This window comes from Barbus barbus (genome assembly GCF_936440315.1).
Source record: "Barbus barbus genome assembly, chromosome: 12".
In the NCBI taxonomy this organism is placed as follows: Eukaryota; Metazoa; Chordata; class Actinopteri; order Cypriniformes; family Cyprinidae; genus Barbus; species Barbus barbus.
This window is the reverse complement of record NC_136740.1, coordinates 7,881,361-7,906,479: the sequence shown is the minus strand read 5'-3', so window position 1 is coordinate 7,906,479 and position 25,119 is coordinate 7,881,361. Positions and strand designations below refer to the sequence as shown.

The following is a 25,119-nucleotide window of genomic DNA, read 5'->3' as shown; positions in this document are numbered from 1 at the left end:
TAACACACATTCACATAGAAAACATTTATTTTAAATGTAAATATTATTTATTAATATTACTACTACTGCATCCTTAGTGAGCAGAAGATACGTTTTTCAAAATGATTAAAAATCTCTGGTGGTTTAAAAAAACATCTTTTGTTTTTTTGTTTGAAACCCTGATCAAATCTCTCATCAGGTGTTTAACAAGCTCTTGAGTCTGGCCAGCACAGCATCATCCCAGAAATATCAGTGTCACATGTGGAGCCAAATGCTGGTGTCCACCTCTGGATTCCTCAAATCAATTTCCAACGTGTCAGGGAAGGACATCGGACCCCTCATCAAGCAATGGGTGTATCCTTCAAATCCACTATGTGGAATAAAGTTATTTTTCTTGATTTGTTTTGTTGCTTTGTTTTTGTGGTATACTTGTTTCTGGTTGGTCAGTTGCTGCATTCCACGACCAAATATTTATTTATTTTTTTAATAGCTGTTGGTTAATTAGTTATTGTGGTAATTATTGTAGTACGGTGATATTACGGTTAAAGGGGCCATTTTATATTTCATGGATAATTTTAGCTGAAATCGTGGTCATTAGTGATCAATAAAATTCATGCCAGCAGCTGCTTGTATTTGAGAATAAAAAATCATATCAAGGTAAACAAAATTAGTACCTGTGGCTCCTGACAATATATTGAGCTCTTACGAAGTGAAACGATCTCAAAATATTGTCATGTGCCACAGGTATTAATTTTGTGTTCCTTGATATGCTGCTTTTCTTGTTTTATTCTCCAAGATGAGCAGCCACTGACTTGTTTTATGTATCCCCAAGGACCACGGTTTCAGCTTAAAATCTTCTTTACTGTTCTACTCAAGAAAAAAACACCTTCATTTTGGATGGCCTGAGGGTGAGAAAATTAACATTTTTTAAAATTTAACATTTTTTAAAATTCAAAAATAAAATTTTTGTTTTTCGGTGAACTACCCCTTTAATATATGCTCTATAAATACTAATAAACAGCCAATATGCTAGTAATATGCATGCTATTAAGCAACTAGTTGATAATGAGAATTGGTCCCTAAACTAAAGTGTTACCAAAATTTATGTTGTGCTTAATTTAGGAAGTTTGAGCTCAAGCATATTGTAGTTTAATCTATTATTACCTTTGACTCAATCTCAGAGACCAGAGTGGGGTGGTAAAATTTTTTGGAAGTTTTGCCTTCAACAGGAAAAGAAATGTTTTGGAACTTGAGATCCGTCAGGACTACACATCATCTGGCACACAGAAATATGTGGTGAGTGACCGCAGTGCGAAAATTGTGTGAGAGAATGTATGGATGGATAAAAGAAAAAGTTTCATAGGGGTAGTGAAAGTGCTAAACTAGTCATCTAAGTGGTCCGACAATGATTATGTGCATATTGAAAACTTACACATGCTTTTGTTTTTTGTTAGGGCCCTATTAAAGTGACCGTGCAGGAACTGGATGGATCATTTAACCACACATTACAGATAGAGGAGAACAGTCTCAAACATGACATTCCCTGCCACTCCAAAAGCAGAAGGTAGGACACCTGCATTCAGAACAAAATTCATGCCTGAATCCAATCAGTAGTTCCTGTTAATAGTATACCATTTAAAATTGTTGTCCAGCACTTGGCATGATTTAGGTTTTTAATTATTGTATTTATTTTTTGTATCCTTATTTATTCTCTCTCTGATAACTATTTTGAAGAGATTTTTTATCAGTTAAACAAGATAGTTTTAGAATTTTTAGCACAAATTAAAAAACAAAAAACAAATTAGATCTGCAACTAACAATTATTTTGATAATTGATTAGTTGGCCATTTTTTGTTTTGATTAATCAGTTAAAAAGCCTTTCTTTTTTTAATTGACAAAAGACACAAATTCCACATGCTGCCCAATGCTGTCCTTCAAACAGAGTAGCCAACTGTATGGTATAGTATAAACACATGCTGAATATATCTATATCTATGCTATACATCGTGCAAAAGAGTTATAAATTTATATGTGACCTGTGCTGGCAAAATGAGTCAGAATGTGCATGGGCTAATTTTGAGCTACAGACAAAAAAAAAATGCAAAATGTTGATTTTGGTCGAGTTTTGAGTTACACAAAAATGAGTTCATTAAGCCCTTGTCTGGTAATCCCCATGCTCCAAATAGTAATTAACTGCTAAAATTATCTTTATTTTATCTTTATTATCTGACTGGCATATGAATCGCGCACATAAAGGTGCTTCTGCCAGCATGCGATCCCGATAAATATACACACAGACTGTATACACAGAATTACAGTATTTAAGTAGGCTATTTACGCAAACATAATTTGTTGTCTTGGGAACTGTTTGGGAAAGCATCTGAAGTAGGGATTCTCCGATCGATCGGCCGGAGATCGGTATCGGCCGATCATCACATTTTATGGCTCGATCGGTATTCCCGTACTGATCACAATTTGATGACATCAGCGCGTGATGACATGTATAAATGCGTGGGAACATATGCCATCGCCGGTGTGGAAATGCAATGACGTTTCGATAAATACGACAGAGCAAATTTTTCATTGTATGTTTTGCATGATGATATGATGAATGGATGGGCCATTTTTTAAAAGTGACCTTAGAGCTGATCTGCGCATCACTGCACACGTCTGCGGAGCGCAGGCTTTATGGCTCCACGGGCACCGGAGCTGATCGCTGCCACTCTATGAACATTTATTTATAAAACAAAATATCTTCTTTGGCCATAATAGCTTACTCAATAGCATTAAAAGAGGCTTTACTATTAAACTTTATCTGGAATGTCACCGCTTTTGTCACTGCAACTTCCCAATCAGGCAAACTCACACCAGAGATGGGCACTCGAGTTAGTGACTCGGACTCGAGTCGCATTTTTATAGACTTCAGACTTGACTCAGACTCGAGGAAAAGGACTCCATTTCAAGTGAGCAGTGTGTCAAAACAGTGGAGCTGATCACATAACAAGCGTTGTTTATTGCAAATATCGTTCAGCGCTATATACTCTAGTATTTTTATCTAATGCCAAACGCACTTAATTGAAGCCCTTTCAGCTCCGTGCGCTTTCTCTCTCTCCAGACGCGCGCCGGGGGCCAAGTTCAAGAGCTGCCAATGACGCGGTTATCTTAACAACAACAGAAACATGCTGCAAATCTACTTATTTATCTATTTATCTCTCCATAACCTGTGACTCTGACTGTTCAATGTTCAACCAGATGTGACGAGACGTTTCTGATCTACGTTTAGTACTATTAATCTGTAGGTTAAAATCATTTCAAAAGCATCATGTAATTATAATTGGGAAAATTGTTGTTAGATGCCTAGGATAGAACTTAAACTTTGAAACTACTGGTTATCTTTATTTTCTGCTCAAGATGAGAACATTGATTATTGTAGACAGTTTTAGAAAATAATGCTTATAACATATTTAAATTGTTTATGTTAAGGGTTTTCCTCCTGATCTATACTGTTTTCTGTCACATGGCCTTGCATGTATCTCAATGTAAAAGTACAATACATGTAAAAATAAATAAAATTTTTTTTAATATATATATATATTTTTTTTGTCTGAACCTATAATATAATAGAAAATATAGAGTCTGTGCCTCTTGGAACTTTAATTGAATACCCCTGACTATTATCAAAAAGAAATACTTGATTTGTATGGTTTTGTAATATCTGTGTCACATATTACCTTATGTGTCATGGTAGATAGGACTCTAGGAGAATATAATTGGGAATGGATTAAAACACGTTTTAAAACTTGGGAATGGATTAAAACAAGTAACAGGCTGGATGAACATTAACCTTACATCTTAACACCTCTTTAAAAAAAAAAAAAAAAAAAAAAAATTTGATCATATATTTTGTCTATAGCCTATAAAACAGCATCATAAATAGGACGATTTCAATACATGAGGATTATGAATGTTTTAAATTTTTTTAGCGAGCCTTTAAATGACTTGAGACTCGACTCGTGACCAAAGACTCTAGATTTGACTCAGACTCCAGGTTAAAGACTAAAGACTTGACTCAGACTCAAAGTTAAAGACTCGTGAACATCTCTGACACACACACACATAAATTAAATCGTCTGCCTAATGAAAAAATTTATTTAAAAAAAAAAAATGTAGTTAATATTGCATCAACTTTAATTTTAACATTCATTTTATCCACCCGCGACCACCCGCAAATAATAAGAAAGCTTTTTTTTTTTTATTACCCGACCCGCGGATTATCTGCAGCGCCCGTGGATAACCGTGATCAAACTACTCCGTTTTGTTCTTTCAGTAGTTTAAAAGTTTCAATTTCTTTTTTCCTCTTCAGTCTTATATTGGACAGTATTAAACCTTATGAGTTACATCAGACTTCTCCATGTTGGAATTTAAATGTTTCCATTTATTTTGTCAAAAATATTTTCAATACACACATATCAACAAATATGAAGGAAGGAATTTGATTTCACTATTTACAAGGTATCTGCAGATTTATGACACATTTTAAGAGCTGCACAAGTAAAATTAACAGTATGAGCGAGGTTGGACAATGTCTATGGTAACAGTATTAAGCCATAAAATGACATGATTTACAGTTCAGATGCAGGTTTTCACAAAAACAAAAATCTTTCAGCCTTAGACCATTTTTATGAAAAGGGATAAATCAAGCATGTAAATTATTATATTAAATTAAAACTAATAAATATTACTGTGTAATTGTTTAGATTTTTAGAAGGCACATTCACTTCTTTCTCATTTACAACTCTGTGTTTGCTGCTTAAAAACAATCGTTGATATTTGCATTTATCTGACCATACAAGAAAGGCTTATTGGAAATGCAAATTCATTCTCTGCCACGAGGTGGCGCTTTATGAGCAGCTTAATATAGCGGTTTCCAGAACACAATGCAGCACCGTCCGCGCTCATAAACGCTGCTTTATCAGGCATTATAGGTAAGATGAAAGGAAAATGCCACCAACACGTTTCTGAAGAGAGTCGGTTCCCTTCAGATACATTCACATAAAGACATCCGTGCCGTGTTTTGATTTGAAATGTGCAGCGCTCATATTTATTCAGTGACATCATTGCCTTTTGAAGTTTAATCCAGCCGTATCGCCATTCTTGGCTTTCCGTCCCCAACTGTAAGACCTCTTGAAATGATAATTAAGACATTTCTTTCTCTTCAACTCCAACTTTTGCAAGCCCTGATCTGGATTGAGTCATAGGTTATAGATAGATAGATAAATAGATAGTAAGAAAAATAACTATATTTGCAGCTTTTTTTTTATTTTTATGTATTTGAGTGAAAGTAATCTATAATTTTGTCTCTCACTGTGTTTCTGTTGTTGTTGTTAAAATAACTGCGGCAGCTCTTGAAAAGTACAAGGATATAGCGCTGAAAGATATTTACCATAAACGACCCTGAGCGATTGTTATGTGATCCGCTCCGCTGTTTTGATGCGCTGCTCACTGTATGGTGCTGCTGTTACGGCTCGCGGTCCGGATGGATGCCGGGGTACGGATGAACTTATAGAAGTATTTAAGGATAAAAGACTCGAGTTGCTTTTAAAATATTCACAATTTTAAAATGAATTCCTTTTCCTCAAGTCGAGTAAAGTCTGGAGTCATTTCAGGTCAAGTCAAGTCTGAAGGCTATAAAAATGCGACTCGAGTCCGAGTGCCCATCTCTGCCTTGGGTTGCGTCAGACACATTTTGTTTGCATTTATTTTTGTCTTATATTGAGTGTCCTGATATACATAATGTTATGCATAAAAACACTTTAAAGGAATATTACAATTTTCACTGTATAAGGAATAATTTTTGTGATTATTTATATAACATTATTACATAGCCTATGTTATATAAAGCTTGAAGCATCAGAATCGGTATCGGCCGATCACCATGACAAGAAATCGGTATCGGTATCGGCTGCAAAAATCCTGATCGGAGCATCCCTAATCTCAAGTGTAACATTATATTAGATCCATGCTGTACAGTAGGATTTACTATAGGCCGTCTGTCTTATTAATGTTAATCAAACAATAAAAGAAATGATTGCTGCTCTTGATTGAACTGCTTTTGTAGTTTTAATCATTTATTTGTAATGAACATGCCAAAGTGTTATAATATTTACATTTGATTAATTGTTTTTCAGTTAATTGATGAATTGTTTTCCAGTGTTTTACTTGAATGCTTTTGTTTAGATGTAAAATGAAAAGTAATGCACTAGGCCTATTTGTTTGTTTCTTATATTTGTTGTACTGTGTTTTTTTAGTTTTTTTTTGTACCTGCTCTTATTTTTAATAACAAAGATAAAATAAAAATATATAATTAATATTAAGAAAGGAAATGATGGAAACAATGCAACGTTGCTAGGTGATTTTGCTTTCGAACCTTCAGAAAACTTCAACTTAAGTTTTCTCAGAACTGATTTTGCTGATGTTGTCGACTTCAAACGGGTGTAGCTCAGTCATTTTTTGTCAGATTACAACAAATAATATATAATTTTGAAGGTGTTTTAATGAAGAATGTGAAAATAAAAAAAACTCATTTTTGAAAATTTGCTCATTGACTCATTTTGCCAGAACAGGTCACAAATGGAGAGTATAAATAGACAGATGGGCAAAGTACAGTTTAAATCCCTACACTAAGGCCCTGTTTACACTTGGTGTTAAGATGTGTTTTGGTCGATCGCATCACAAGTGGACAACACTAAATACAGGTGTAAACGGGGTGTGAACGTTTTGAGCTCATCCACTTTCATCCACTTCCAGAGGCAGTCGGAAACGCATTTGACCAGATTTCTTTCGTGGTGTAGTGATGTGGTCGAATGCATTCGAGCAGCCACAAAAGACCGCCTACACTCCACCTACTGACCTAATACACGTGTAATCATTGCGAGACGTACAAGGACGCGCACTTATAAGAAAGGTTTTGACGCCGACAGAGGGATCTGCCCATTTACCCTCCTCTTGATGTAATCAGCACCAAGGGGGTAATCTGGCCAGAAGTGGTCGAAATTGGACAGAAGAGATGGATGTAAATGGGTATGTTTCCATTGTCCACTTGTGATCCGATCGACCAAAACGCATCTTAATACCAAGTGTAAACAGGGCCTAAAAATGGAGATTATAATGAAGATCATAAAGAAAAACACAAACTTAGTGTTAACACATGAGAGGAATGTTCTGCATGAACACACATTCACTCTGAATGCATTAACTTGCTACTGTCATTTCTTTATTCTGTAAATAACACATGCATCAATCACATGCTGCTATCCCTTTACAGTTACTATCATAAAATGCTTGAATTTAAAATTTGCTTTTAAACCTAAATTTAACATCCAATAACAGGTATTTCAGCAAAATGAATATTTTTGTGCTACATATTAATTTTTTCCCTCTCTACTGCCTTCAGTCTGTTTGAAGCACTGCCGCTCGTTCAGTAAATTCTGAAGTTTAACGCAGATTGTCAGGACGAGCCTTCATGCAAAATAGAAACACTTGCGTGAATATGAACATTTACAGATTACAATGAAAGGTTTGCGCTGAGGAATCATATCACACATTAAACACGCATCTGTCAAAGCACCTAACAGGACGAGCCATGTTAAACATTATGCTTATGCATTAACTTGAAGTTTAAAGCATTCGCATGTTTTGGGCAGCTTGAATCATGCACCTTTCCCAAAGCAGCTCACTCTGTTTCTTCCACTATTAGATTCATTTATATTCATTTCGTCCATAGAAATGCATTATTCAGTGGTAAAATTTGACACGACTGGCAGATGTTTTGCATGCACGGTGGGCAGACGCAACTAATCAATAATGACATTTGTTGTCAATGAATTTCATTATCGATTATTATCGATTTTATTGATTAGTAGTTGCAGCTGTAAACCTAATACAATTTGTTATAAATGTTTCTTTCCATGAAAATAGCCACAGAACCTGGCAGCACAAACAAACAAACAAACAAACAAACAAACAAACAGTTCTTTCTCTGTCAGGAACAAGAAGAAGAAAATCCCTCTGATGAATGGAGAGGAAGTTGACATGGACTTGTCAGCCATGGAGTAAGCTGTTTTTATATTTTATGAATTTACCACATACAGATCAGTGAATCTTCCAACCTTTAAGTGTGTAATACTGTGTGTAATAACATTTAAGATTAATGCCTTGAGCATATTTTGTCTAATAGTTGTAATTGTTTCAGCAGTATATCTCCCTGTTAAACATGCACACTATATATTTTGCACAAACAAGAGACAAAGAGGTTATTTCTCACTGGTCCCGTTATGTTATCTGCCCCTTTCTTCTTTGATACTAATTTTTGTTTCATCTGACCATCTTTAGACTATTTCCTGTTTATTCAGTGGTACACCACTCTGACTTCTTGCTATTGTGTATACATGTACACATGCACCTAGTTTTTGGACACTCTTTTTTTGTTCTTGATGCTCATTTCAGACTGGATGCTTAAACAGTAAAAGCAGCACAGAAGCTATGTAGAGCGTAAAAAGTATGAGCTCATTGTGTTTTCATACTCTAACTTGACGTTAGGGGTGTGCGATATTGAAAAAAAATATCAATATTTTTTGGAATTTTTTCGATAACGATAATTAGACAATATTGTGTTATTGTGCTTAAATCCTTTTTTTTCTAAAAGTGTGCATCTTTTGAGTCAAATTGTTAAATTTAATCAGTCAATTAGAATAATAAGACATTTAGGCTGTTACCAAACAAATGAGACAAGTATCAACAAAGTGAATCTTTGGAGAAGTTGCTTCTGAAGTGGGTTTTAGATGTATTTACGCACTGTTTAATGCAGCTCAGAGGGATATGGAGTGCTTTAACCTGCAGTTACAAATTCATAATGTTTTGATATTTTAAACATTGATCAAAAATGATCAGTGGGGTTGGGCCAATAGACGATGCCGATGGCTGACAGACATCACAATGTTGAGCTGGCATCATGATTCCTTTCCTCTACCCCCTCTCCCACAATCCGCCGCATCCCAATAGGTGTGTTCGACTTGAAGCGGCACTGCGCAGAATGATCAGTGTATGACATCAAAGTACCATAAGAGTATTCCGAAAACATAAGGAGCCGTCTGCTCTCTTATGGCTCTCGCGGTACTTTGTCACACAATGATCGGTCTGTGCAGCGCTGCTTCAAGTCGATCACACCTAGCACCCTGTTCGGGAAGGAAATGACATGTACTACGGAACCCCTTAAAGGGAATAAATACGAGATGAGAGGAAAAAATTTATTTCAATACATTCTCTCGCAATTATATTGTTGGATAATTATACTGTGTATAAATTGCGGGTGTTGCAAATTAGTTTAAGGGGGAATATTATTAATGAATCATAACTCTTTATAATGAATTATAATATTAATAGAATTAGTTTGAAGCCAAATTTACAGTACAATCAATTGACCAGGTCGTCTAGTGAACGTTCAGTATTGATTTTGTGAATTCAAAGAAATCTTAATTTCCAGGGTAAGAGAAATACCCTTTTTTAAGGTACAGTACTACTCACAGCATGTAACAAGATCGAAATCAAATCAAATGAGCATTAATTTGGTAGGAGACACGATATAGGTGGGGTTACATTTAACTATTACTTCACTCATAAAGCATGCATAAAACCAAATACAATGAGACAAGAGACACTATACAAGTTAAAATCATACACACAATGGGTCTCATTCACTAATAATTGCATACGTTTTTCATATTTATACGCACATTTGAACTTCTCACGAAAACTTTCCGCCTAATTTACAACACTTGTGTACGCACATGAGTTGTTCTTAAACTCGTTCTTCTGTTTGTGAATTTGGAGTCTTCTAAATGAGCGCCCGCGTGCACGATGTTAGTGATTGGCATAATACACGCCCAAACCAACTCCATATAAGGGCTTTCCGCTAAGCGGCACTCGTCCAGAGAAAGACAATTATGGCATCAAAACAAAAGACAAAGAAAAAGAACTTTAACGATAATGAACGTGAGGTTTTGCTGTCTGAGGTGGAAGCCAGAAAAAATTTGCTATTTAAAAGCGACTGAACAGCCATTCGTCACTCTCAGCAAACGTATCTGTGCGCTCTCTAAAGACACGCTCTCTCCTGAGCATGCGCCGCAATGTCTTCAAGCAGTACCAAGTGTGCCATGCCTCCAAACACAAGGTGAGACACAATAATCACCGTTTATATAAGGATAGATCAGGTGATTTGTTGTTTGGACCTCTAATTATATGTATATCTATTTATATAATTGGACCTCTAATTATACTTTATTATCAATTTTAATGTCACCCACCCTGTAAATAACATATCTAATTATTTGTAGGGTTCTTTATACATGCTTATAAGGCCCCGGGCGTACATGATTATTGCGTACGTGTGGTATAAGTTGTTGAATTTTTTCGTACATTTAGAATAAATTTTAGTACGAAAGTTTTTGATATCATGATTTATTCGTGAAAATGTCCGTTAGGGTGCTCTTTCGGGGAGGGAAGGGTCCATAGACCCTCACAGATTGTTTGTTGAATGAGAGGGTTTGCTGGATTATTCATTAAATATAATGAATAAGTGCGTGTCTGATTGGTCCAAATGCTACACGGGCATTAGGGGACCGCTATTAATATGCGGGGCATTGAAACCGCTTTTGAATGCGTGCTCTCATTTTACTTTAATTTTCGAGATTCGCCATCACGTGCTCTCTATATACTACAGATCAGCAGTACTTACAGCACATTCGCCATTGTCCTCCGTCATCTCTACTTACTCTCTTTATGTGGTGAGTGAAATTTGATGTACAGTAATGATACGGACTACCGCTAGCAAGCGGCTAACCATGTCCCTTTAGTGGCTCCGTAGAACACGTTTGCTTTTCTGAATACGGATTCACGCTTCGTGCACACCCTAACCCTGCCCTTCCCTACCCCCCACCACCCCATCGTCCATCGCAATGTTAAACGGTAGAAATTGTCCGATGCAAAGTTCCAATTTACAAATGATTAAGCCGGTTAATGTGGAATCTACCTTTTATGCTTTCAGACCAGTCTCCATTTTTTTTTAAATGATATGCTTAGTCAGAATTTAAAATCATGGTCTTTCTAGGTCCTTCTGAGTTTCGTTAGTCAAAATCATGGCAAGCTTGATTAATTTTAACATTGTGCCTACAGTGACCCCTTTTCTTCTGTTGTAATGTCACAGTGCTGACTCTCCTCTGTTATGGATTCGAATTGATCCGGACATGTCCATCCTACGGAAGGTGGAGTTTGAACAGGCTGATTTCATGTGGCAGTACCAGTTGCGGTTTGAGAGGGATGTGGTGGCCCAGGAAGAGTCTATCTCGGCGCTGGAAATATTTCCCACACCGGCCTCACGACTTGCTCTCACTGATATTTTAGAACAAGACCAGTGCTTTTATAAAGTTCGCATACAGGCCTGCTTCTGTCTGGTTAAGGTAAAACATGCTACCTTACATACAAAATATGTAGCATAATTAGTTAAATTAGATGTAAGATGGTAATGTATCTCATACACTACCTATCAAAAGTTTAGGTTAAGGGAGAATTATTATAAAAACATTTTGTTTTTTTTTAAGAAATTAATACTTTTCAATCAGATGCAATAAATTGATCAAAAGTGACTTTCTGTTTTTCAGAATTTTAAATAAATTATTTTGATATATTCATTAAAGAATCCTGGGCGGAAAAAAATGTATCATGGTTTCCACAAAAACATAACCATAACTACGGTGGCCGAGAAGTGCAAAACAAGTCACAGTTCTGAAAAAAAAAATAACAAAAAAAAAAAAATTATGTAGTAAACAACAACAATTCCGAAAACATTATAACAAGTCAGAACATTTCTAGTTTGAGATGGCGCCGCAGATGGCAGCTACTGTGCTTTGCTTTTCAGTGTTTGTACTGTTTTTGTTTGTTGTTCCTGTTTTTTTTGTTACTCTCATACCATCAGTTTTACAAGGGATGACCTGCTGAACATTCGGCAGAACACGCCACAAAATATTTTACTGGATTTTGACTACTCAGACGTTTTGCTGGACATTGTAGTTGGCGGAGCCGTATCTCTGGTCAAACGCTTCAGGACGCGCAGATGGGGAAAGCGAGCCTGTGTGCTCGTGAAGCTTCGTCAGCGCGGATTTCGAATGTCATTGCCTAGCATCCGTCTGGCGAATCTCCGCTCTCTACCCAACAAAACGGACAAACTCTTTCTGCTTTCCCGGACAAACAAGGATTTTTCTAACTCTGCTGCTCTGTGTTTCACGGAAACCTGGCTAAATGGCGACATACAGCGTACTACATCTGCCTAACTTCACGCTGATCAGAGCAGATTGGGACGCGGAATCAAAGGGGAAATCGCACGGCGGCGGGACGTGCTTTTACATCAATGAGAGGTGGTGTACAGATGTAACTTGTGTTAAAGAAGATGTGCTGTTTAGATCTAGAAATGCTCTTCATTAACTGCAAGCCGTTCTATTCGCCGCGGGAGTTCTACTCGTTCATTCTCGTGAGTGTCTACATTCTACCGCAAGCGCGCGTGAGCACAGCTTTACAGAAACTCGCTGATATGATCACAGAGAGTGAGCAACAACACCTGGACTCTCGGGGACTTTAATAAAGCAAATCTCTCCCGCGAACTACCAAAATACAGACAGCACATCACATGTGCCACCAGAGACATAATATATTGGATCACTGTTACACAACAATAAAGGACGCATATCATTCGGTTCCACGAGCAGCTTTAGGACTCTCTGATCACTGTTTGGTTCATCTTATTCCGTCCTACAAGCAGAAACTTAAATCTGCAAAACCTGTATTAAGAACTGTTAAAAAATGGACTAATGAAACCGAGCAGGATTTACAAGCCTGTTTCTCTCTCACTGATTGGACTGTTTTTGAAAATGCTTCCAACGGTCTGGACGAGTTCACATAGACTGTAACATCTTATATCAATTTCTGTGAGGATATGTGCATTCCTACCAGGACTCATTTAACCTACAACAATGACAAACCATGGTTCACTGCAAAACTCAGACAGCTCCGTCAGGCCAAAGAAGATGCTTACAAAAAGGGGGATAAAGTCTTGTATAAACAGGCCAAATACACACTGGAAAAGGAGATTAGAGTGGCAAAGAGGAATTACTCTGACAAGCTAAGGAACAAATTCTCTTACAGTGATCCTGATTCATTGTGGAAAGGTATGAAGGATATCACCAGTTACAAGATTCAAGATTCAAGAGTTTTTATTTGTCACATACACAATTATACAGGGTATAACCAGCAGTGAAATGTAGGTCAGGTCCGCTCCAAGGACAGTGCAATTATAAAGAATACAAATATTAAGAAGTACAAAACATAAAATAAAATAAAAGAATAAAATAAAATAAGATAAGATAAAAATATAAATATAAATGTGCAGGTCAGTATGTTGTTGACTTAAATTGTAATAAGAGGAATGTGCAAAAATAATGTGCAAAAAGTTGTACAGGGTATTTGAATAGCAGCAAAATGAGGTAGAGAAAAATTATGAATAGCTTATTGATATATGATATTTACATGGAGAAAAAAAAGACACCATCCCCCAGTGCTCTGGAGAATCAACAAGAAGTCTGTGGATGATGCTGTCAATATGGGACTGCACTTCATGCTGAAGCATCTGGACAGACCAGGAACTCATGTGAGGATCCTGTTTGTGGACTTCAGCTCCGCTTTTAACACCATCATCACGGACACCATCCGTCTGTCAGTGGATCACCAGCTTCCTGACAGACAGACAGACAGCAGCTAGTAAAGCTTGGTGAATCCACATCCAGCACTCGTACCATCAGCACTGGAGCTCCTCAGGGCTGCATTCTCTCCCCACTGCTCTTCTCCCTCTACACCAACAACCGCACATCTAAAGTCCCCTCTGTCAAGCTCCTGAAGTTTGCAGACGACACCACACTGATCGGCCTCATTCAGGACGGTGACGAGTTTGCTTACAGACAGGAGGAGCTGGCTGTCTGGTGCAGTCTCAACAACCTGGAGCTGAACACGCTCAAAACTGTGGAGATGATTGTGGACTTCAGGAGAAACCCCCCTGCTCTCCCCCCACTCACCATCATGAACAGCACTGTGACTGCAGTGAAGTTATTCAGATTCCTGGGCACCACCATCTCTCAGGACCTGAAGTGGGACAATCACATTGACTCTATTGTGAAAAAGGCCCTGCGGAGGTTGTACTTCCTTCGCCAGCTGAGGAAGTTCAACCTGCCACAGGAGCTGCTGAAACGGTTCTACTCTGCCATCATTGAATCCGTCCTCTGCACTTCAATAACTGTCTGGTTCATCTCAGCTACCAAATCTGACCTCAGAAGACTACAGAAGGTAGTCCGGACTGCTGAGTGAATCATTGGTAAAACCTTCCCCACTCTCCAACAACTGTACTTATCCAGAGTGAGCAAAAGGGCTGGTAAAATCACACTGGACCCCATCCAGCACGCTCCCTCTTTTAACTGTTACCGTCTGGTCGACGCTACAGAGCTCTGAGAACCAGAACGACCAGACACAGAAACTCAGGCAATCCATCTCATGAACACTTGACAATAAAACGCGGAACACACAACTCTATTATTTATTCACCACTTGCTTTTTTATCAAATTTTTTTTCATTTCAAATTTGCACATATCAGACCTGTACACCATAATTGTCTATATTATATATTGTGTTTTTGCTGTTTTGTACATTGCCTATTTGGATATTTGTATATTATTCTTTTATTATCTGTGTCCTGTCCGGTTGCTGTCTCTCTGTTGCACTGTGGAGCTTCTGTCACTATAACAAATTCCTTGTATGTGTAAACATACTTGGCCAATAAAGCTCATTCTGATTCTGATTCTGAAAACACAACAAATTCGAAAACAAAATAAGTCGGAAAACACGACGACAAATCTGAAAACAAAATAAGTCAAAAAACACAACGACAAATCAGACCAACCGGAAGAGGTAGGTATAGTTTGAGAGAGCGCCATTGGTTTGAGAATAGATTACTTACCGCTGACTGGACGAGACATGTGTTAATCAAGGTATTCAGGAAGAACAGCAAAGTTGTGGTAGAAAGTTCGGGGATGGTAATAAAGTAGCTTTAAATGTATTATATGAATTGCCCTTACTATTGAATAAAAAATATGCATGTACATTTACAACACTGTACTCTGTATTATATTACCTTTGAATCAGAATACAAAACGCCCCCTTTTTGGTCCGCAGAGACCTTATACTTCGATTTGTCATTGTGTTTTCTGACTTGGTATTTTGTTTTCAGATTTGTCGTTTTTGTTTTTTTTTTACTTATAATATTTTCGGAATTGTTGTTTTCTGTTTTTTTTTTTTATTGTTATTTTGTTTTTTAGATTTGCATTTGCGTTTGCAACTTATTTTGTTTTCAGAATTGTGATTTGTTTTGCACTTCTCAGCCACCGTACATAACCATTTTCAACTGTGATAAGAATAAGCAATGCTTCTTCAGCACCTCCTCAGCATATAATGGTTTCTAAAGAATCGTATGACGCTATGACATAATTGCTGCTAAATTTTAGCTTTGCCATTACAGGAATATATTTTATATATTAAATATTTGTTTAAACAGGGAATTTTGAATTCTAATGTTATTTCACAATTGTACTGTTTTGCTTTATTCTTTTTTACTAAATTAATATAGCCTTGCTAAGTATAAGAGCATTACTGAGCATCCCCCCCCCCAAAAAAAAAACAAAAATCTTATCTATCCCAAACCTTTGTATTGTTGTGTATTTTCCTCAGCTCTGATAAAGGATAAACAACACATCTTTCTCCAGACTTGTGCTTGTCAGTTAACCATGTTTTCAATTTTTTAAATGTTAATCTCAGTATGTTGTCCCAAATACAGGTTATCATATTGCAAAAACACAGATTGCAGTTAGCAAGTGATGTAGGCCTAAATTGTCACAGAAAAACAAGTGACAACGTATGATATACTACACTTTTTTTACACTTTTGTATTGAGATTTTCTTCAAGTGAAACAAAACTTCATCCTCTCTATTTTTTTAAAGTTGTATTTATTATTTTACCATGACAGTAATTGAAGTAGCTTTTTTAAAACTCTAAAGCAAAACAAAAGTGGCAATGTGGTAATTTGACATTATTAAGGTTACTTATGACGAATTACATTATTGTTAAGGTCAGTTAATCATCTACATCACCTTTAACACCATATTGTTTATTCATGCATTTGAATTAGCAGTTGAGTTTCCATACTGTTTGAAATTATATTGCTTGCTTTTTTGGGAGGCATTAACTTTTGACCTGTGTTAGATTGCTAATTCCATGATGAGCACCTGGACTGGCCCCCCAGCCATGAAGTCTCTTTTTACACGCATGTTCTGCTGCAAAAGCTGCCCGAATATTGTCAAGACCAACAACTTCATCAATTTTCAGAGCTACTTCCTGCAAAAGGTAATACCTTTTTTTATAATTGAATAATTTAAGATTTTAATTATAGCCTAGTTAGATAAGAAGTTCAATTTTATTTTCAACAAAAAGTATAACGGAAAACCTTTGGACCATAAGACAGGACCCTGTTATTCATGTCAGAAATGAAATATGTAAGACAAACAAGCTCCTCCACAGTAGAGATGCTAGATATCAGCCTGGCATGTAAAGGTGCCATAGAGGTCCCTCAATGAGCACTGCTCTGGTGACTGAATGTTAAATAACAATTGTTGTTAGTCATTAGCACACTAAGTAATTAAGAATAAGAATTATTCTTATATTTCTTTGAATTCATATAATTCTTATTATGTGCTAGATAATTATTGGAAACTCATTCCCTGCCATATCAGGCATTTGGCATTAACACTGTTTGAACAAGGCTCACAGCATCACCACCAAAGATCCAACTCACATCTTCCGCAAACGTTTTTCTTTGTTACCATCTCAGTGGATATATTGCAGCTTATGGGCCAACACATCAGGCTGTCGAAACCCTGACACCTACTTCTATTTCAAGGAAGAGGGCTGAACACTATTGTCAATCTTTTGCACCACAGCTGTTGCTAGAATGACACTAAAGTAGACTTGACCATTCTTTTCATGTAGACTATGCCTGTGGCCATGGCTCTGCTCAGAGATGTTCAGAACCTTTGTCCCAAAGAGGTCCTCAACTTTATACTGGACCTCATCAAATACAATGACAATCGGAAGAACAAGGTAATAGAGCAAAGAAAATTGGTTTGTTGAAAAGAAATCAGCATTTTGATGAAAGGTAGAAGGCTACATGCTGCAAGTGTCCTAATTGATGTAAACCTGAAAGCTCATGTTTTTTTCTATACATTGCTGTCTTTATTTACATAAATCACTTGTCAGAGGTAACATCACAGAACTGTTGTCATTTTGTTGTTTTCTACTGCAGTTTTCTGATAATTACTATCGTGCTGAGCTGATTGATGCCCTGACAAATTCAATGACTCATGCCATCAGCATTAATAACGAGGTGCGCACAGTGGACAACTTAAACACAGATGTTCGCCTGATCTTGGAGGAAATCACACGCTTTCTTAACATGGAAAAACTGCTGCCGAGCTACTGTAACACCATAACTGTCAGGTATGTGATCTCTTTTACATGCATGTGATTTGTAGAAATTTAGATGGGTCTCATGAAAAGATTGCCAAGAATGCCCATACAGATGTCTGTACCTACAAACTTCTGAAAAATGAATTTGCCAAGTTTATGAAACTTCCTCCTATTAAACTATATAGGCTAATACTTTAGAAATAAAAATGGTACAAGTAAATTAAGGTTCACCTTTTATTTTTAAGTTAGTGTTAGACGAGTTAGTGACAGTGACAGGGCTGGATCTTTTCCGAAAATAATTTACTAATGTACAAACTACGTTTCTAATGTGATCCAAACTATAAAAGTACATTAAAATAGAAACAACACAAAGTTCTTTTGTATCGAAATGTAGTAGCTTAGTCATGTTTAATTTCCGCAGATAATTGTTTCATATGACAGGGCTGCGGAAATTAGCAGGACAGATTTATACATAAAATTCATTCCTACAACTTTTGTCAACGATCGATTAATTGTCAATAAGTGGGAAGATTTGCATAACACCGCCCAATAGGGTTGGGCGATATCTACAAAATTGGCATTGGACGATGTCTACAATGAAACAAGGTCGATGACATCGGGGGGCGGGGGGAGTTAGGGGGTGTGCCCGAAGCGTGAATCCATATTCAGAAAGACACGGGAAACACACAACGATCGCTAACGGTTGCCTAAAATTTCACTTACCACATAAACAGAGTAAGGAGAGATGACTGAGGACAATGGCGAATGGTTTGCAGATCCTCAGCACCACTCACAAACATCTAATCTTGTAAAATGTGTGGTAAGTACTGCCGCTCCATAATCTAAACAGAGTAACTCTCGCGATTGCGAATCTCGAAAGTGAAACTAAAAAACAATCGTGCTTTCAATGCCTGGCATAACAGGGCTCCAAACTGCGACTAAAATGGTCGCATTTGCGACCAAAAATATTAATTTGCGAGTGAAGTTTTTGCTGAGGTCGCCACTGGCGACTATATATAATTTGCATGAAAGGACTTTTTTCCCGATTGTTTTGCGCTCACATCTTTTGTTATGTTCACGTATTAAACTTACATAAGACGATGCGCATCAAAGTTTTACTGAAAAGAGTTTCAAACAGTCCTCTTCTCTGCCACACAGTCTGCTGAACGCAGTGAGAGAGACCTGAAAGGGCCTGTTTACACCTGCTCACTTCATGCATTTTCTCTGATCGGATATCTATATGATTTGTTAAAACGTTTCCCCATTTACACTTGGCCACATAAATGTGTCTTCGCAAAACGGATATAAATCCGTTCTTCAATTCCCGCTTCATATGCAAATATAACGGAGTTCACGTCAATGAAAGCAATGGATAATTTTATTAATTATCAGCTAATTTCAATATCAGAGACCGCGATAAGAGAGCGCGCGGCATCAGCACTGGAAAGATAGGCTAGTCTCGCTACTTTTAATGAAGAAGATTGTGTGTTGAGCGTCTGCGACTTACTTTCAGGTTCATTCAGTTTGCGCGTCGCTTGCTGAAGAAATACTCCGCTACTCATCCGCGGTGATGCGTGTTGCATTGCGCTGTCATATCTGACTATAACATGCCATATAGGCTATAAAACGATCTCACACGTCTATTACTTTAATATTATGGGAGGAGTAAAATTACCATATGTGGTTTCAACAACCAGATGCATTTACACTTGTCCGGTTTCGTTCAGACCACCTCCTGAAGTACTTCGAGCGATTGGATTTATATCCGTCTCGAATGGGTTTCGGACAGCTTTGTGCTGTCTTACTTTTTAATAAACAAAGTATCAGCTTTAAAATGCTACGAAATTCAAATTATGCGGTTTGGGTGCTCTTTAATGCGGACCACAAGCGCACACTTTGGGTAATATAAACACCAGTACCCCGCGTCCACACGGTTCGTGTATGCGTCCGGATCGCACGAGCGGAGAGTATCGCACTTAATGCTCAGGCGCGATCTCTTTAGCACCTCAGTTAAAGCAGCAAGTGAACCCATTATATATTTCGATTTACTACTATAGTATGAAATGAACATGATCAAAAGGTAGGCAATAAGAAAGCCTATACTGGCTTACTGAACTTACTGAAATGTTTTATGTAAAAGCTCCTTCAGTGTTTCAAACTGAGGAAATGTATAAAGCTTGTAAACATTGCATTGTAATACATTTACCTCAGAATAACCACCCAGTGTCCATAAACTCATCAGTCAGCTAGAAAAATAACTATAAAGAGGAGCGTTTTGCTATATTTATGCGCTGTTGCATATTAATATTTTTACTTATTCTGTTGTACATGATTCAACTCCTCCTATAAAATAGCATTTTACTAATGAAGAAAAACAGACTGAATGTGTGAAAGACTTGACAACATTTGCACTGCACTCAGTTGCCAAGTGATGCTTATGGTCCATGATATTGGTACAGATTCTGTGTAACGAACAATTCTTTGTGACTGTATATTTCAAGTTGTAAAAGACATTTAATTCACAGTTTAAGTGAACCTTAGTCCCCCGGTCGACCTGATCATCTACAAGATGGATTAAAATGCTAATAAAGCCTAGAAAAGATAAGACATAAACACATGACAAAATGATTGAAATGTTAAAATAGGGGGGAAAAATAAAATGATAATAATAAAATAAACCACTTTTATTCTGTGGCATCTAAAAAAATAATTTGGCGCCTAAGTTTTTCTTTTATAGGAGCCATTGGCTCCTTACTCGATTTTTTTGTCTGGAGCCCTGCATAATAGCGGCTCCCTGATGCCCGCAATTATATACAATACAGTATAATTACCCAATGATATAACTGCGAGAGAAAGTATTGAAATATGTATTATCCTCCCATCTAGTATTTATTCCCTTTAGGGGTTAATGGGGCAATTCCAACATTGCAAGGATAGTCTAGCACTTCTGACTCTCAGCCTGTAAGTGTGTTTTCATATTTAAAGAATTTGCGACTATTCAAATGCGAGTTTTGAGCTGTGTAGAGTAGCGCTTGTTGTTTGTCGTTTCTCCGCTCATAAATGCAGACATGGTAATGTTAACGCGGCGTGATGCAACGCGTAAAAAGACAGTAATAGGTCATTATAATCAGTAATTATGTCCCCACTGGATGCAACAAATGCCTTGTTTACAATGGGTTTTATTGTTTTTGTGTCGTCGCGCCGGGACACAACATCACAATACGTTTAGGGTTGTAACATTTCCGTCACACGCTTGCGGTATTCGGTCAATCACAACGCACTGGATAGCTGGCCAATCAGAGCACACCTCGCTTCTCAGAACGATGAGCTTTGTAAAAACTGACGCTTTTCAGAAAGGCGGAGCATAGAGGAGCAGCAATAATGTACAGTATGTGGAAAATAATGTGTTTTTTAACCTTAAACCACATAAACACATTGCATTACACCAAATACACAAAATATTTTTTTTTTTAGCAGTGTCATATGAAATCTTTCATTCCCTCATGTTTACTGCAGTAAGAGATGCGAAAACAGTTTAAAAGTGAACGACAATAAAATAAACCTGTGATTTGGAAAGAAACCATAAATTATTATTAAAGTCATGGAAATTCGGGATCAATCGGCAAAACAGAACACAAAGCCACGTATGGCTTTTAATGTATCGAACAGCATGAATGCAAAAGCATGGTCATGATGTAACATTTGCCTGCTAACCCATTGTTTCTCTTTGTACCTCACTTGTGTCATACTCACATTAAAATGTTTCATGTGAACAACTGTGTGATTTGCCGCAGTACCACCGGTGGAAGCGGTTCTCTGACAGCGCGGCACAGCCCCACGAGCCGCAGTTACGTTTGGGATAATTTTATTTTAAAGGCAAATAATGTCGATTGCAAACATTGCGATTATGTTTTAAAATACAACAACGAGCACCATGAAACCATTTAAAGAGGCACGTTCAGCGGTGACGGCATATGAAACAGCCAACCAATGATCCCAAAAGTAACTATTTTCACTCTTCATTTTTATCAAATGATAATAATCACATCTATTAATTTTTCATCCTGCTACTAGCCTTTATTTAGACTAAAATGCCCTTTAATCCGGGTGAGGAAGCTGACATTTTGAGTGGCTTTTGCACATCCTGCCATGCCGGTGAATATGCCACTGCAATAGACGCATTTTGCAGTATTAAGGTTAATGATTAATCCCTAATATATACCTTATCTTATGTCTTAAAGTCTTATGTCTTAAAATTTGTGCTTAAAAATCCTGCAGAAAGCCTTTTCATATCAATCATGAACATTCATGGACACAATAACTGTGGACACAGTACGGCTGACCTTATTGAATATGCATTTCTAGGAGTTTCCCTTTCAGATGCAAAATTTATGGGAGGAGAGTATTAAAATGAATCATGCAACACTATTTACTAACGTTTGCGCTTGTCAAATTTGCACCGTTATTTAATGCCCAAAAAAAGCATAAAGTAGGTGGTAATTTGCGCTGCTCTTGGTAGATTGCACTGGTCATTATGGAAATGTTCTGGCTGCGTCTGTGTTCTTTAAAGTGCGCATTCAGTAAATCACCCACAGAATTTTCTCCTCCCGTCTGCACTTTTATAAAATTGTGCTCTAATGCTAATTTGCCCTGTTTAGTAAATCTGGCCCATGTTCTGCAATAGTTTCCTGATTTAGTTTGGACTATTTGTTTAGGTTACACAATATTCCAATACGCTGAATAGTTACAGCCTCCAGTTTATCTTAGATCATTCAACCTAGGGCTGGGCGTTATGGCCAATCAGTTATTGGTGTAAATTGGATGGTTCGTCACGATACGATATCGATTCTCATACCCAGTGATACGATATTTGCAGAAACCTCAAAAAAAAAACAAATTGTATCTACCATACGATTACAATACGATTCAATATATTGAGCAAGTATATACTGTACGCACATACTGTACGTAACCTACATGCATGTAAATAATTCAAGCGCATATATTAAACCTGCATTGCATATTTTTATTTAATTGAATCATAGCGTTTGTGACTTCACAATAACATTATTCTTAATTATGATATTTAAATGGGATTAATATATCATGCTGCCTTGGAAAACAGTCTAATAATGCGTTTCATGGATTCTTGTTGATTTTTTTAAATCAAATACTCGAATAGAATTGACCAAACGCGACAGCCCTAACGAGTAGTAAACAAAAACGAGTGTCTGCGCCATACATTCATACAGAGACATGCAGAACATGCAGGATTTATATTTAAATAGGCTTTTTGCAGCTTAATATGTACAGATACTAATCCATATCATGTTTTGATTTAGGTGTAATGACCTACTTTTGATTAACTCATTCAAACTTTGACAAATTCCGAGACATTCCACGTTAAACTGTAAATTCCATTTTTATTACTGGATTTCGTGATTCCGTCTGCGTTTTTTTCATCGCGGAAATAAAAGGGTCCTACCCTAATAATCCTTTTATTTTGTTTTATCAGATCTTAGGGTAAACGTACCTATTAAACTCACGTACCCATTAAGCACACTTCCATTTTTGAGATCAGATTATAAAAAGAAAAAATAATTTATTATCCTACTTGATGTCTTAACCAATTTATATGTTTACTATATACCTCCAGTAATTTCAAGTAAATCAAATCATTGCACGCTGAGATATGTTTATCCATGTGCTCACACTGTCTGGCGGCCATTTTGAAAGCTGTCTAAAAACTTTCAGCAAAAGAGGAGCCCCTTAAATGTGCGTTTTTGTAGATATTTAAGCCTTTATTTTGGTAAGTTTCACTACTTATTGTAAAATTAAGAGATTAATGTTCAGACTTTTGCATATTATATACTGGAACTTGGATGTGGGAAATAATTACATTAGATCCAAAAGATAGTTTTAGCAACAGCACAGATGCTACAGAACACAGTTAGTATAAGATTGTGTGCTACGCTAACATATTACTTCACAGGCATTACTGGCTTGTACTTTTACATTGCAATGTGCTTTAATGACACTTCATTATGAATATATACAGTTGGAAAAAAAAAAGTATTTAGTCAGCCACCAATTGTGCAAGTTCTCCCACTTAAAAAGATGAGAGAGGCCTGTAATTTTCTTCATAGGTACACTTCAGCTATGAGAGACAGAATGGGGGGGAAAGAATCCAGGAAATCACATTGTAGGATTTTTAAAGAATTTATTAGCAAATTATGGTGGAAAATAAGTATTTGGTCAATAACAAAAGTTCAGGTGGTGCAGGTCTACAATTTTGTTTCTGGTGCCCTTCGACAGCTCTTTGGTCTTGGCCATAGTGGAGTTTGGAGTGTGACTGGTTGTGGACAGGTGTCTTTTATACTGATAACGAGTTCAAACAGGTGCCATTAATACAGGTAACGAGTGGAGGACAGAGGAGCCTCTTAAAGAAGTTACAGGTCTGTGAGAGCCAGAAATCTGGCTTGTTTGTAGGTGACCAAATACTTATTTTACTGAGAAATTTACTAATTAATTCATTAAAAATCCTACAATGTGATTTTCTGGATTCTTTTCCCCCCATTCTGTCTCTCATAGTTGAAGTGTACCTATGATGAAAATTACTGGCCTCTCTCATCTTTTTAAGTGGGAGAACTTGACTAAATACTTTTTTGCCCAACTGTAACTGATCAACTTGAATGCCTTGTTGCTTGATTTTAGTGTTCTGCTTTTTTGTGATTGACTTTGTACCTTCAATAATATATATTTTTACAATTATTCTTTAAAAATTTTCCTTAAAATAAACAAGAGTTTTTAATAAAACTTGATGTGAGCTTAAGGGGTGTGTACAGAAATGTACCCATTAAGCACAGCCAGACCTTTTGAATTTAATGATGTATATCTTAATTGAAATGCTTTTGTCATTTAAAATAAAATATTTTTGTGTGAGAGATTAATATTTTATTTTAACATAACTTTTTGTACTGAAACCAATATCTTGTGCACTAAAAATGTCTTAATGTAGATTTTGGTGAGCTTAATAGGTACGTTTACCCTATATTTCAAGGTACACTGTATATACCTTGGCACTCTAGAGAGGTTAATAAACAAAACTACATGCGTCTTGTGGAAGAGCAATCTAGCCTGAGCTGCTTTCGTTATGTTTACTGTATTTATATGGCGAGTGACAACAGAACTGGACTACTCTTGCTGTGGTTTGTCTGAATAATAAACACTTATAGGCATGCTGTAGTGATTCAAGATAAGGCAAAATACATTTTGGAAGATGGATATGATATAACAAAAATGTTATGTAGTGTACCTTTCAGCTTTTTCAAAAAAGCCACCATTTGCCTAGATTTAATTTCTGCTTTGTCTTGGTATTCTTTTGAACCAAAATATTGATGCATTCATTATCTCAGTGACTGGCCAGTAAAATGATCGTTTTGGTTAAAAAAAAAAAAAAAATGTAGGCACA

At 36.8% G+C, this 25,119-nt stretch overlaps 1 protein-coding gene across 2 annotated transcripts in view; it reads left to right on the top strand.

Moving 5' to 3' along the window:
* The window catches only part of taf2 (TAF2 RNA polymerase II, TATA box binding protein (TBP)-associated factor), a 67,477-nt gene that overhangs the window by 22,960 nt on the left and 19,398 nt on the right, over positions 1-25,119 (top strand). For both annotated transcript variants that reach the window (XM_079430585.1, XM_079430586.1), the window contains exons 12-19: positions 179-333; positions 1,161-1,275; positions 1,434-1,543; positions 8,025-8,090; positions 11,240-11,492; positions 16,389-16,529; positions 17,172-17,282; positions 17,485-17,678. In XM_079430585.1, the coding sequence (XP_079286711.1) occupies positions 179-333; positions 1,161-1,275; positions 1,434-1,543; positions 8,025-8,090; positions 11,240-11,492; positions 16,389-16,529; positions 17,172-17,282; positions 17,485-17,678 (1,145 nt within the window). The remainder of the gene's footprint in view (positions 1-178; positions 334-1,160; positions 1,276-1,433; positions 1,544-8,024; positions 8,091-11,239; positions 11,493-16,388; positions 16,530-17,171; positions 17,283-17,484; positions 17,679-25,119) is intronic.